This window comes from Eucyclogobius newberryi, unplaced genomic scaffold, assembly GCF_026437365.1.
Source record: "Eucyclogobius newberryi isolate DKJ021-1_F unplaced genomic scaffold, fEucNew1.0.hap1 SCAF_19, whole genome shotgun sequence".
In the NCBI taxonomy this organism is placed as follows: domain Eukaryota; kingdom Metazoa; phylum Chordata; class Actinopteri; order Gobiiformes; family Gobiidae; genus Eucyclogobius; species Eucyclogobius newberryi.
This window is the reverse complement of record NW_027315823.1, coordinates 16151872-16167114: the sequence shown is the minus strand read 5'-3', so window position 1 is coordinate 16167114 and position 15243 is coordinate 16151872. Positions and strand designations below refer to the sequence as shown.

The following is a 15243-nucleotide window of genomic DNA, read 5'->3' as shown; positions in this document are numbered from 1 at the left end:
TGCCGTATTACTTACAGTGCACAGGGGTTATTGTGCACTAAAGAATCAATAGTTTCTCATGCAAGATGTCTACTTTTCCCTCGGTTTTTCTGATGCAAGCTCCAATGTCTTTTTACATCCGTTATCTATAGTGATACGTGTGTGCAAGTGATTTTTCTGAATTGGCACCCATGAAGAATTAGCTCTTAAGGCTCTCAAACAGCACTAATATTATAATTTAGATTATTTTTAACAACATATTTTAGCAATAAATCATCTTTAGTGTTATTTTGTTAATTATGAAAAATAACCAGGCTATGACTCTTAACATTTGCTTCAAAGAATTGGTTCTTGGAGCCAGGTTGTTTCATTCCCTGAATTTGCCTCTCACGCAACCACATCTGAAACACCAAGAACAAAGCAATCAAACTTAAAGGAAACTAAAGTGATGTTTTTTGCAAAGTGTGTATGCCTAAAGGCCAAAAGCATGAAGCAGCAGCCATTATTACTACTTTGGTAGAGATCTACAATGGATAGGACGTACTGTCATGGTCAGGTGTAAGTCAAGAGTAAAGCATTGTGGGCCACGTGAATGAAAAAGAAATATATATATATATATATACAATCATACACTAAAATCATCCGGACTTGATTTGATGCTAGTTTGATGTGAGTTCTGGTCCTGTCGGTGCTTGTCTGATGCAGCCTGGTCCTTTATAATTTCCCAGTGCGGGTCTCATTTCAGTCCAGTGAGAAGAACACAGTCTGAAGAACAGAGGCTTGAAGGGGACTGAAGGGGACTGATTGGACATCACCAGTGGGAGCAGAGCAGTGCACTGATGAGGAATAGGCCGGGGTAGCACAAGTCAGGGCGGGTCGACCCGGAGCCCCGCGCGCCCATACCTGCAACGCGCAAAAAGGCAAGGCAAGTTTATTTGTAGAGCAGTTCGTACACAAAGCAATTCAAAGTGCTTCACAACAGGAAAAAAATGCATTAAAATCACAAAGACATGACAGAAATCACAAAATTTTAATTTCTATTCATTAAATTTCACGAATTGCTGACATGAATCATTCATTTTGTCCGTGCTTAGTGATCCGCCAGATGGAAAACCTAATCTATTAGACCACACTGGCAGACACTGGCTCTTTTCCATGCTTATTTGACATTTCCAGCGTAGCAGGTGTCTCTGGGATGGGCACATCTCTTTTAGATTGATTCTTTTCCATGTTTGACCGTCCCTAGACGACAGCGCGCTATCTGCCTCTGTACACGTCTGTGCTGAGCGTATGTATCTTTTACAATGACTCTCTCGTCGACGCCTCCACCTTATGTATGGAGCTTTTGTATCTGTAACGACGGACCCAGTCTCCTCTGCCCCTCCCTAGATTTAGCTTTCACTAAACTAATTCCAGACAAAACTCAACCAAAGTTTTTAGTGTGAAAACTCACTCTTGATCAGTGGAAAGGTGCTCTTCCTGGACTTTGCAGTGGCCTTAGTGCCAACTGACAATCTAACCAGCGTGTGTTCTAACCCTCTCCCCAGACACCTGCACCTGTTGGACACTGGCACAATGGGCTATTGTGTCGAGCGGATTTTTTTTTTAACATGTTCAATTGTAATTGTGTCTGAATAGTAGTTTTAGAATCGTAAAGAGTTTCTCTAAAGAAATACCTTTTAATTTAAAGAAATTTAAAGGTAGGCTATCCATCAAAAAAAAGAGAAGACATCGATCAACAAGCGTGCCAAGTGCCACCAAACGGCATAGTTTAGACCTGGTAGATATGGTGGTACTTGGAAGGTCAAATATTTTCTTAGGTGGTAGATTGTGTGAAACATTTTAGAACCACTGCACAATCATTTTAAGTTTGAAATACAGAAATAAAGAGACCTCTGGTATGTGTGGTGTGCTTCAACCGATCAATATTCAACTGTTCCACTAAAGCTTTTACGCTACACAAAAGGCCAAAGGCTACAACTAACTAGATGCTAGGGGACTATGTTAGGATATAATTACAGTTATCCCATGGTGCGTGTTCGGTCCAATGCTTTACTATATAATACAAATGTCATAAGAAACAATACGTAACTTGAGTAGCTATGCACCAAATATATTAAGCTTTGCAGAGTATCAGTTGATTTAATTTAATTGGTCATGTGAAATATAAATGCCATTGCCAATAAAAGCCCTGCACAGTACTGTAGCCACACTTACAAGCACTAAAATCGCTTGCATCAAAAGTATTCCTGAAGTTACAAAAAATCCTTTTAGTCCTACATTAATGCTGGCTTGAACAGGAGAGGCCATTTAAGCTTGTGGAGGAGATAAAATTTGTATCAGATGGTAGTGTGTGCACTGAGCCGCCTCACAGTTTAGCCCGGCAGCTGGATGGGAGCACAGAACTGCTTTATATGCTGTGGCGCTGTGCAGCCAGTCAACAAGGAATAATAACCCAATGGCAGAGATGGATGACACCGCGCATGCATTTCTAAAAAGGTTGCTTTCCTCTGAGGTAAGTCTATTACACATGGCTGCAGAGGGATGCACCCCAGCCAAATGAAATGCTCTTTTGCGGAGTTATTGAATTCTCACTTAGGATTCATCAAGGGCTGGTGATATGCAAACGGAGAGAACAGCCAACTCACTTAATTTGTGAATGTGGATTGGTTCGCTGCCCGCACCTTCTCCGCCTTCACTCATGGCTTTGATCTGGATTAGATAGTTGTCAGAGGTGGACAGGCTTAACTCCATGCTGGTTTTGGTTGTCAGGATGGTGGTCATGTCATTGTAGCGGTGTCTTTTCAACAGCACCTGAAGTTAAGTTCATAGAGTCATAACAGAGAAAACTACTGGGTGGGTGAAAGGGGAAGCACATCACATTCATGGAACAATTCATATAACAATTCATGATGTAGACTCAGTTGGGTCTTGTTTTAGTCCGGATTTTGTCCTTGTCTGGTTTTAGTTCAAGTAATGTCCCAATTTTAATGTGGCTTGTGTGAATGTTTTTTTATACATTTTTTTAACAGATATTTTCAACTTGAGAAAAGCTATTTGAATGAAAAACTATGAGAAAATGTGACAAATTACATCAGTGGATCAAAAAAGCAAAATGCTTTTCAATGATCTTCAAGGAGAAAAAAATAATTTCCCCTTGGGGATGAATAAACGTAATTCTGAATTTGAAGAAAGAGCTGGCACTATTAGTCATGTAAATCCTATTAGATGGACATTTTTCCAACTGCGTTCAGACCTGTAATATTTATAATTCACATTGAAAAAATAATATATATGCAAAGCTACCTCAGCTAATTTCAGTCATGATTTCTTTTTTAATGAATGCCGTTGTAGGAGGTGCAAAGACTTGTAATTGCCGATGCGATTAAATGTGAGAGACCTAATGTTAAACTCACCAAGTATCCCGTGACCTTTGACTCAGTCTCTGTGGCAACAACCGGGTCCCAGTGTAGTGACAGCGTGGAGCCAACCATAGTCCACTGAATATTAAGCGGGGGCCGGTCTGGGGCTGGATGGACATTAGAGCAGGGAGAAAAAATACTTGAGATATTTAAGAGAATCAAGTATTTTAAGATATACAGTAAAATAAACAATACAATTTACTTTGAACTTTGTTTTGCAGTCTTAAAAGCTCAAAGTGTAGACTGGATCAAAATTAAATAACTAACTGTAACATCATCTTTTTATGTAACCAAACCGAATATCCTGTAACGTCATGGAAAAAAAATAGCAGAATCAATAAGCTCACAAGTAATTGATTCTGCTTTTTTCGTGATGTTACAGGATACTCACAAGTCATTTATATTACGCAAAAAACATGTTGATTGACAGAAAAAGCAGTTCTAAAATATCCTGTCTGTCATTTTAGTATTTCTCGGGAGTGTTGGCATGCATGCAAAACAGACTCTCAACCACATCTTAAATAAATAATTAGTCTAGTCAAACTATTTGTGGATGTAACTAATTATCTAAAGCCGGACGTACAGAGTTTAAAAGGGAAATGTAAAATTGCAGGCCACATCTTGTTCATAAATGGTTCAAATGTTGACATGCTAATGATGTTTGTGTGATTGTAATAGTGAATAAATCAAGTGAAATATCATCCGTTCACTGATTTGTAGTGACTCATTTGGATTGCTAAATCAAACCAGTGATGTGCAGAGGAATTTGCATCTGGTGAGGCAAAGTGCAGCAGGTTCATCTTGTTGATGGCCACTTACTTCCACTGTACTAGTTGCCCACATATTTTCTTTATAAGCATAAGAAGTATGTTTGTTTGAAAAAGCAAACAAATCACGTATTTTGAAGTAATTATTTAGCAAAATGTAAGAGATAAAAGACCATTTCAATTACTATACCGGACCACAATTTGGCAACTTTCACACATGAGTTCATCTTTAAGTTATCATATTTAATTTGCAAATACGAACTCAATGCTGTAGGCCTAGAGATACAGTAACAACATGTTTATTTGCAATTATTTCATTAGTTGTAACAAGGCTCAGGTAAACTGTGCAGTGACATTTGACATTGTGTGGTTGAATCCATAAATCATTACCAGAAATTGTGTTGAAAAATAGTATTATATAGTTCTTTGAAAGGTGAACTCATTTGGCATTTCTAAGCTGCTTGTGATGACTAAATTATCACGCACCAATTATCAGTGCCACCAGTGTAAACGCTGTACTGAAAGGGGGTGGTTCTACATAAGGTTGCACATCTATCCACTCCTTTTCGATCTATTTTCTTGTAGATACTTCATGTACATGTTTTGTTATGTTTTTTAATGTTGGAAATAAAGTTAACCAAAGCACAGACATGCCTTGTGCAGAGACAGAGGATCCAACGCCAGATGAACCCGCCCCAAGTGCCCAACCGCAAAAGTTTTGGTCCTAACAATTTCATGGAGAAGCAGTGAGAGAATGCTCTGAATGAACTCTGCACTCGGCTCATTGGGCAGCATGCATTCATTAACACTAAGATGTTTTTATCTTCCCTAGATCACTGCCTCCGCTGACCTCACCTCACAGATTCTAACATAAGGATGTATGCTTTGGAAAGATGAAATATATATTTTTTTTATGTTCAATACATTCATTCTCAATTTCAAAGGGAAGCAAAGACTGCAGTACACAATTATTACAAACTGCACTTTTCCATTGAGGTAAAGAATCCATATTCCCAATAACCTTCTATTAAGCACAGTGCAGCCACTAGAGTTGTTCCCAATGATCCAAGCACTCTGAATATGATATGCTGGAAATCACTTGCATATTATATTATATTGTGACTATATAACATCACAAGTAACAAGCACTTGCTGTTTCTTTTTGAATCAAATGAAAAGCTTCGTGTCATTTTAATTGAACAAGCAGCTAGCTTCCTAAAACAGAACAACACTGTGTGAGACAGCGGATGTACATATATTTGTGTGTGTGTGTGTGTGTGTGTGTGCCTCTGGGGACACACTCACGAGGCTTTTTGGTGGTGCTGTTGATGGGTGCCGTCTGGGGGCCCGGGCCAGCTGTGTTGAAGGCTGCCACAGAGAGGTAGTAGGCAGTGTCTGCTCTCAGGCCCGTCAGGTTGGTGGAGGTGTAGTTTCCTGTCAAACGCACTTTTCCGATAGTATCCGGTTTGGTGTCATCTTCCCAGTACATGACCTGATGGTGAAAGTTAGACTAAATCAACCTGCTCTGTAGATACTTGTGATTCGTTGAATGATTTGATTATTTGATTCTTTTCAAAAACAAAAACCCTGCTAATGAAAATCTGTTGGTTATGAAATGGGACCAGCAGCAGAGAATCAGTTTTACGGATTTGAACAGAAAATCAATGGACCCGTAGCTGGTACTAAGTAATTTTGAACGAATACTGTGGTTTACAATGAATAAAATATAAAATAATGATCTATGTATCATGCTTCAATTCATGCTATAAACCGCAACTTTTTTCACACACTTTATGTGATGCCTGCAGCTAATTTATCTATTTTTACGGGCTAACTTGGGGCACTAAAGCAAGAAGCACAAGAGTTTAACACACTGTAGAAGAAGACTTTAGTGGAAGCACAGAAGCAGAGCCAGATGTGGAAGAAGACGGAGCTAAACGCAAAGATAAACCTGGAGAACGACCTGCAATATATATGGCAGTCAGCATTTTATGGGTAACCCGGTCGCATCACTACTGTGTACCATCTTTCTGTGTAAACATCTCATGTTACAACGTGGACAAATGCGGCTTATAGACAGGAGCGGCCTATAGGTATTATAGATATATTTATATATTGTTTTAATTATTTGAAAATGTTGCTGGTGCGGCTTATATTTGGGAGCGACCTTTACGGAAAATAAAACACACAAGTCTTATTTAAAAACAAGTAAATCACATGACATTGAGTAAAGACCTGATGCACGCCATATTTAGCTCATATTGCAGTTAATAAGTAGCACACTGTTGGCCCAGCAGTGGCTCAGCACTCAGGGCTTTAAGACTCCCAGTGTGGCATACTCCACGTGTGTCCATCAACAAGACACTTCGCTCTTATGTGTGATTAATGGTGGTCAATGAAGGACAGCTCTTCATTTATATGCCTCAGGGAAGCTTTACAAGAATGAATAATACAGGTATACCCAATTCATCAATGCTAGTTCAACTGTTACCATTCTTGTCATTTCAATCGTCAATTACATGCACAACATTTCGCATAACATAAGAATCACAAAAGTGGATACATGGGTTTGTATGACATTAATTCCAGCACATAAAGCAGAATGAATTGTGTACATGATGAAATTTAAAGTACACTGTTCACGGAAATAGAATGAAGCAATAACAGTACTTTTCACCAGTGGATTATGACGCCCTTCAACTGAAAGGACAATCTATCAATAGAGCATTAGGTTACTAACCAAGAAAGGAGGAAACACATCTTTATTATTATTGGCTAGGCTTACCGCAGAAAAAAAAACATCTCAGCTTATGCTTGTGTTTTCAAAAGTTCATCAAAACTGATTCAGCAATGTTTTAGTGGCATTGTGTTTTCACATGTAATATTGCATTTATTGAATAATAATGATAGATGTCTTTAGTTACTGCTTCTGTATTAAATATGATATGTCATCTGAAACCGAGTAATAAATAAAACTAGCTGTTTAAATATTTAATCAGTTTTAAGGAAAGTTAGTGAAATGGTTAGAGAAATTGGTGTTCAAAAAAGCTAGAAATGAACCAGGAGCATTTCTTGCCTTAGTGCACAGCTGCCTTTATGTCCGCCACCGATCACGGGGACCATTTGTCTGCTACTCTTTCTGATATCGCCTTCTCTTTTAGGGCTTTAGATTACAACATGATCTACAATTGTTTGATCAATGTTTGGCTGAATAATTTCAAGTCATAGTTATCCTAATTAACAGCTACACACACCAAAAACTCTCACATACTCTGAATCCAAGACATTATGAGTTTACGTATACATAGTAGAGTAGAATCTGCCTATATACACATTTGGAACTGTCTAGCTGGTATAACACGATATCAAAGTAGATAAATAATCACATCAAAACATCGCCTCAGGGGATAATCTGCTTTTCCGATTCCCAGGATCTTAGTATGTTTTTCGATTAGAAGTCTGTAAAATAAGACTCATAATGACTAAAGTGTAAGGTAATATTCAAATGCTTAAGTGTAAATGCTCTATATACAGATTTGAAATGGTGTTAATTAAAGCTGCAGATCCAGGCAATACTATGTAAGTACTTTGGAAAGTGTGAGCCGTGAGCGCAGGGCCAGAGGTGACAGCGACTGAAAGAGCACCAGGGGAGAGCGCACCAAAGAGCTCCACAAAGGATTATTCTGTTGTGCATTAGCGGTGGTGGAGGTCACTGGTGATGTAAGAGCATTTATAAAAATATACTTGAACTAGGGCTAAGGGGACAGTGGCATTTAGAAGTAATGCATAATGGTGGGATTTTGAAAAAGATCAACCTGATAGTCTGCAACATGTCATATAAGGGGGCGTCGTCTGGTGGTTGATTAAAAAAGGTACTCCTCTAATACATTTTCTGGTACATTATGTCTATTTTAGGTTTAAGAACGTCCAGGGCAGCTATATTTTACATGCCTGCCCCTTCTCTCTCTCGTACTCAAATAGAAGCTCCACAGAGCGTGGATGGCTTTGGATACGAGGATTTATCACTGAAATTCAGAACTTTCATTTGGTCTATTCTAACATGACTACGTTTTACATGGACAATAGACCTGGACAATATTTTTGACTTACGGCAGCGCTTAAACAGTCATTGCACATGCAAATTGAGTATAGAATTTTCAGTTTACACAGATAGATAGATATAATGCAGTTCCAGGAGCTCATCAAACATCCTTAACGCATTCTATCCTACTGAGACGTAAGCTGTTTGGCACTATTAACTCCACAATGAAGCTGTCAAGTTGGCAAGTTCTTGTTTGTAATTTTAAGGCCTTTTCAGACTCAATAACTCCTCTCTAAGGAATTATAAAATGAGATGGCAGTTAAGGCAATGGAATTAGCAATCAACAACAACAAATCTCAAAAGAGGATCTAGTTTGATGAAAACACACAGATGCTCACCACGGGGAATCAGACAACAAAATTCTGATCCATGAATACAATAAGATAAGATAAGATAAGATAATCCTTTATTGTCCCACATGGGGAAATTCCATTGATGCAACGCAGGTAGAAATACTGCGCTATATGAACTTGAATAAAGCAATAAAACGGGGACTGTCTTTAAGAAGGAAGCACATAGTTGTATAATTAACTGAAAGGCCATAAACCGAGAAAGATGCTATTATTCAGAGAGGAGAAAGTGTTTGGGGTGATGCATACCTCATATCCAAGCACTCTTTCGGAGATGGCACGCAGAGCTTCCCAGACCACTTCAATTTGTACGGCCGACACACTCCGAGCCACGACCCTCTTAGGAGCCACACGGGGGACTGCAGGAATAGAACAGCAGTGAAAACCCAATGTAGCAATAGCAATAACCAAGTGTGGCAAAAAATACACCCGTAGTTCCACTGCAAAGCTATTTCCCCAGTTCCTGCTTTTAATGGAATCATTGAGTGACATAGGGGAAGACTATCTGCCCGGCAAATTCAATTAACCGGATACCTCCCTGACAGCGCTCTGTGTGGTAAGTGTCTGCTAGGATTTCCAGTAATCTAGCAGCATGATAACTAATATTCGTTTGACATTCCGAGCTTGAGAGGGGAAGAAGTGGAAGACGCATTGATTTTGTTCTTGTTATCTAAGGTCAGAGTATCAAGGATGAAGATTAAAGAGTATTTAAGCACTTGGCCACACTGTAAAAACGAAATAGCTGCATTGCTCGAAGTAATGGAATTCAACAATTATCTTGATTTGAGTTGGCTCCTACATAATCGGTTCAAGATATATTTGTTGTTGTTCTCAGGTGGATGGAAATATACATGAAAAAAATAATTTAGCATGCAGAGAAATACAAATATTTGCATGCAAAAAAAAAAAAAAAAACGTAATATGCAAGAGTGAGTTTCGAACCCCAGTTTTTTGACAAGCAATACTTGTTATTCCAATGTGGCATATCTCCGTAAATGTTTCAATGTACATCTCAACCCTGCGTGTAACAATATTTTTTATATCTAGACACATAAATGAATCATGACGTGGTCCATACCCTCTTCTGCTGAGAACACTGTCACAATGGTGCTGAATGGGCCCTCTCCGCGGTTGTTGAAAGGTGCCACCTTGACGTCAAACGGGAAGAAGGCGGGCAGGGTGTCATTGCGGAAGGTGTAACGGGAGATTCCAGGTGTGGATTGAACTGCTCGCGTCCACATGACTGTGCCTTTCTGCCGGAAGGCAATGATGTAGCCAAACCCTTCACCATTCTGCAGCTCCTCTGGTACGGGCTGGGAGTGAAACACACAACTATAGTGATATTAAAAGGCATACAGACGCAGAAACAAACAGGCCCGTCTGAGCAGGATTCTCATATATAAAGCACAAGAATAAAATATTTATTGTTGCAATGAATCTGAGAGCCAGATTATTTGCCCATTTTCTTGGTGCAAAACTGTATTGCTTGAGTTTATGGGTTGACAGAGATGTGACAGCCAAGAGTTGCTCTGAATAGCACCAATCACACTTAAACTGGCATTATATGAGAAGTGGACACAACAGCAACAAGCAACTGCTGAGTTACTTCTAAATTTGTCTTTGCTCAAGTTTCCTTCAGGTATTAAACGGCTATTTTTCAAAGTACCAGGTAATTTGCCACTTTGATTAGTTTGAAGATACTTTAATGAACACAAATGGTCTAAATGATTTGTTTTCTGAAGAGTTGAAAGGTTAAATACAAATAGGCAATTTAAATATACATACTAATCATAGAACTATGTCAGAATTGCATCAATTTGTAATGTACTGTGAACTGTCCATGTATGATCCTGCATGAATGAATGTACTTAATACGGTTAGTATTAATCCCTCACCAGGAGCATAATCATGAATCTTTGTGCTGCATTAAACCCTATATACTGTATGTGAAATATTGTCACTGAAATTGCAGTGCAAGCAAGAACTGACAATTAGTAAAAAATAACAAATAGTAAGGCGTACATGGAACAGATGGTTTGCACTGACTTATTGGTATATATGTAAATGTTTGTATTGGAGGATTCCAGGAGCATACCAGATTATGGCTCTATGAAGTGCACATTAACTGTGATGGGTTTGTGTGCGGCGTGTATCTCTGGCTGCTGAACTGTGAGAAAAAGTGCTCTCTGTCCCTGCACTTGGCCTGAAAAATGGCAGTATGTTGCTGAGCCGAGGCAAAGAGCGGTATCTCACCCTAATGTGGGTCATAAAATTGCTCCACTCAATTCTGCACAATTAAACAAAACCATTACTGGGCGATAGAGACAGCAGTAAAATGTGACAGATGACTTACCTCCCATGTTATCACTAATTCCGACTTGGTGCCGCCTCCACCTCCGACATCAGTGGGAGCTGTATCTGGAACTGAGAGGCAGAGCCCAGAAGGGAGCAATTACAAAGCAGTTTACACCGCTCACCCCATCACAGCGGCTTTGATACACACTGCTACCTCACCACACAGATTGATGTGACGTGCATAAACAAGCATTGTAATAGTTTGTAGCTGCAACTAATGGTTATTTACTATTACTCAACTTACTTATTTACTATTACTCGACTAGTCAGTGAGTATTTTTTCCACGGAACTATAATTTGAATTGTAGATTTAGATTAGTTAAATACAATAACCGAAAAACAGGTTAAATATGGTGTCTGAGCATTTACGAATAAAAGTAGATTATTGAGTCAATTGCAATTATTCTAATAGTCAACTAGGTACAAGCATTCCATCATAGCCGCGTGGAACGTGATTCTGCTCCAGGATTAGTTCACTGTTAGTCGGTTTAAATAATAGCAATGAGGATGTTAAAATTCTAAAATAATTTGAATTCAGAATATGAATTACTGTCAGACTTATTATCATTAGGACTATCACTATTTGAACCAAGCTAAATTTCAATCAGTGGAGTGAAAATTATTTGCAATTTCAAGAGGATTTTTTTATAGTTATGCTTTTTAAAAATCTGAAAATATATATAAGCAGGTCTAATAATATACTGTAGTCTAATGCATTGTACATCCTTGGCCCCTGGACGAATAGTGACAGCTTAACTGCTCTTTTGGCTCCCTAGGCCAGATTTCTGATGGCGCCTCCCATTAATTAAGGGTCCATGAATGGAATTCTGAATATATTTTGTAGCAGATAGTTTTGAAAACTTGTCTTTGGGTATACTACCAATGCTTATGTATTTCTATGGTGTATTTGGAGATTAAACACACTGTAAGAGAAGATAATAACCACAAAACGTACCCACAGCCCAACATTGTATGCAGATATAACTTAATACACTGCTTTAGAAAATTGCATGAACAGTTTAATTATTTTTGTAAAACCCTAAAATGCAACTACAATTTCATAACTGAATAGAATGTAAACACAAAAATGATGACATACTTGCATCCTCTGTCCTGGTTTTGACTGAGGGGGGGCTGGGCTCTCCCAGTCCGACAGTGTTGCGGGCCACCACTCTGAACTCATACTCCACCCAGGCGTTCAGGTCCACTACTGTAGCTGTCAGCATGTTCCCATTGATTATCTCTGGCACTGGGATAGGAACAGCACAGTGAGTCACACATGCTACTGCACCACAGGACAATGAATAAGTCATACCTGTCATGACACAACTTATGACTTAGAAGAAGGGAACTATGACAATGGTTCATTTTATGTTCTATGTTGAAACCACTGAATTTTTAACAATCGCATGATTTGAGGCATGATCATTTTCTTTAGAAAGTTATATAGGCCTAATTTAATTAAGTTATAAATCTAAACAAAAAGTGCCCAGCTGTCTATAATTTAAATCTAGAAATATGGGCAAAGGTGGGAGTAAGTCACCTATGTCCAAGTCACAAGTAAGTCCGAGTCACCTGATCACGGAGTCAAGTAATGCCCTTTTTCCATTAGTCCCAGCACGGCTCTACTCAGCTGGCTCTGTGCTCGTGACCCCACTCAGCCCTGAGTACATTTCCAGTACAACAGCAGTGGTGCTGTGTAAAACTGGGCGTGGAATCAGCGCAAAAGGATGTCTGCTCGACAGACACATCACAATACATGACAACTACAATATCGTACCTATAAAACCGTAAGGAAGGATACAAGCACGGAGCTCATACCTGAACTCATATTATGAGCTCATACTCATTTGAATTCGCTACATTTTAATGACCATAAATGTTGAGCATTCATTTTCTCTGCCACTGCGGCTTCACTGACCCCTCTCTGATGTACTGAGGGTTAGGGTTTCCCTGTGAACATATGTTTTCTGTTGCAGTTTTCAGTGAACAAAGTTGACTTGGCCCATGCGGTGCAGTGCCATGGTTTGCATTAATTGCTTGATGCATTGGACTTCTGGTGCTGTGTGTGTTCACGTGAGAGAGAGGGCGACACACTCCCTCTATGGAATGATACAGAAATGAACCTGCCTTTAAATCATGCAATAATGTAGCCTACTATATTTTTACAGTATACATGTTTCTTGCTGCCTCTTGCAAAGCACCTGAATGTTTGTCACATGCCCTCTCTCTTAGGTAAATCACTCTCTCTCACACATGCTCCGGTTACAGAAGCAAGTGGCCCTCCACATAGTTTGAGGAGCACATGGCTCATATAAACACAAATGTGCCGCATTTACGTGCATTATAGTTCTTTAGAAATATAATTAGCCTGTAAAACCCAAGTCATTCCAATTCATTAGTTAAGTATCAAGTAAGTCTCGAGTTGTGAAGATTGGGACACCTCTGCACATGGATATTTCCTAAGAAATCTGTGTGGCCACAAGTTTCAGATAACTGTACAAGGCCAACAACTGGTTTAAGGCCAACGCACACCAAGACGATTTGATGCACAGCAGAAAAAAAGCTGCCTCCATTACTTTCCATGTCCTGGGCAACAATTTGAACTTGTTGAATTTGAATGTGACACCACGACTGAAAACACATTTACTTGGCACTTCTGCTCTAAGTACAGACAACTTTCTGCTTAGTGACCAACAGCCTTCCCCTGTTTGCTTCACAACTGGGTGTGTGGCTAAGAGTAATCTACTTTGTTGGTGATGCATTTGTTATTTGTTTATCTATTGAACACAATGCACAATGGCAGTAAAGAGACAAAAGTTTCAGTAAAATCTTTAAAGTTAGTTTGATTTGGTGTAGTACCTGTATCGACAGCCTGCCACCCCACAGTAAAAGGGGTGCGAGCCTGGATGGAGTAGCCGGTAATGGGACTGCCATTGTCTCTGCCTGCAGTCCAGGACAGTTGAGCTGTGCTGTCAGTGATCTCCTCCACTGATACTTTATCGGGAGGGCCAGGAGGACCTACGGGAGGCACAAAAATACACTGTTGTTGATATGCAACACAATTTGCAAAGCCTTGTCCGTGATGTGTGAATGATTTTATTCTCTTTTCCAATGTGAGTTGAGATCATTTACCAGGCAAGGAAAGAACAAATTCAAGAAAGAAATGAGTCTCCTCCGTGTTGGCATTGTTGTCTGGTCTGCTGCACTATTATTCAAATGTTTTCTGTGATATTTTGCCTATGTGTAAATGAGCCAATTATGTGAATTTCTGTGATAAACATTGCCTTGGTGCAGCACCTGGGACAGCTATTTCACTTTGATAAAGGCATGAATACAAATGTCAATCAACTGGGCTCTGCACGACGCCCTTCTCAACCACACTATGAAACATCAGTGCGCTAGCTCTTACCTTCCATAATATAAACCTGAGCTGATGGAAGAGTCATACTCCACTTTCGCTGCAGGAAGACTGTAGGAGCATTCTCGGTAAATCTGAGTATCTTCACTTGGAGAGTATGGCACTTACCCCTCTCTGTTTTATTCATACGACCGAAACAGCACGTGTGCATAAAATCAAACAGTGCTCCTACCTTTGACAACCAGAATGGCAGAGGTGGACAGGCTGTCGACGTCTGTGTCAATGAGGCAGACGTATTTCCCCCCGTGTTTTAGCTGGATGTTCCGTATCATCAGGTCTCCAGATATGCTCTGAAAGAAGATCAGGACGGCAGTAAGTCGACCTGCAAAGACTGTTCCTTTTGTCTCTTGCTGCTCCAGTGATGTGGATGTTTCTGTACTTGACTATCAATATAAGTAAACACATATAAATGTAATGATGTTGTACCAACAAACCTTCCACTAAATACCGTTGTATAAACAGTGCTGGCTCCAAAAGTTTTGAACAGCAACAATTCTGATTGATGTATTTGACATATTTATGATCATATGTTACTGCATGGACCCTCTACAAGGAATACATTAAATTCCAAGTGTTTCATTGCTGGGATCTTGTTCCCTTCTGTTTATCTATATTTAGGTTTAACCCCTTTTGCTTGAAGATAAAGCGAGAAGATGAAACGATTTTAGAAGATGAGACTCTGTAGTTTTGGACTCTGATGTCTATTTTACTCTAATCATAAGTAGAAACAAGCTCTGCACAGAGCGATTCAGATTTTAAATCCCGCCTAGATTTCTTTGTTAAATATAGGAATGAGTAAAGCTGGTTTCTGGAGGGATCGGCTGATTGACAGTAAAATGAGCATCTG

General features: G+C 39.4%; 1 protein-coding gene across 1 annotated transcript in view; it reads right to left on the bottom strand.

Moving 5' to 3' along the window:
* Positions 1-536: 536 nt before the first annotated feature.
* The window catches only part of cntn3b (contactin 3b), a 68718-nt gene continuing 54011 nt past the window's right edge, over positions 537-15243 (bottom strand). Inside the window, exons 14-23 of the mRNA XM_072451893.1 lie at positions 14569-14686; positions 13838-13996; positions 12075-12224; positions 10974-11044; positions 9699-9933; positions 8870-8979; positions 5474-5660; positions 3396-3508; positions 2628-2793; positions 537-882 (exon numbers count right to left, since the gene is read on the bottom strand). Coding sequence (XP_072307994.1) covers positions 791-882; positions 2628-2793; positions 3396-3508; positions 5474-5660; positions 8870-8979; positions 9699-9933; positions 10974-11044; positions 12075-12224; positions 13838-13996; positions 14569-14686 — 1401 coding nt within the window. The 3' untranslated portion in view covers positions 537-790. The remainder of the gene's footprint in view (positions 883-2627; positions 2794-3395; positions 3509-5473; positions 5661-8869; positions 8980-9698; positions 9934-10973; positions 11045-12074; positions 12225-13837; positions 13997-14568; positions 14687-15243) is intronic.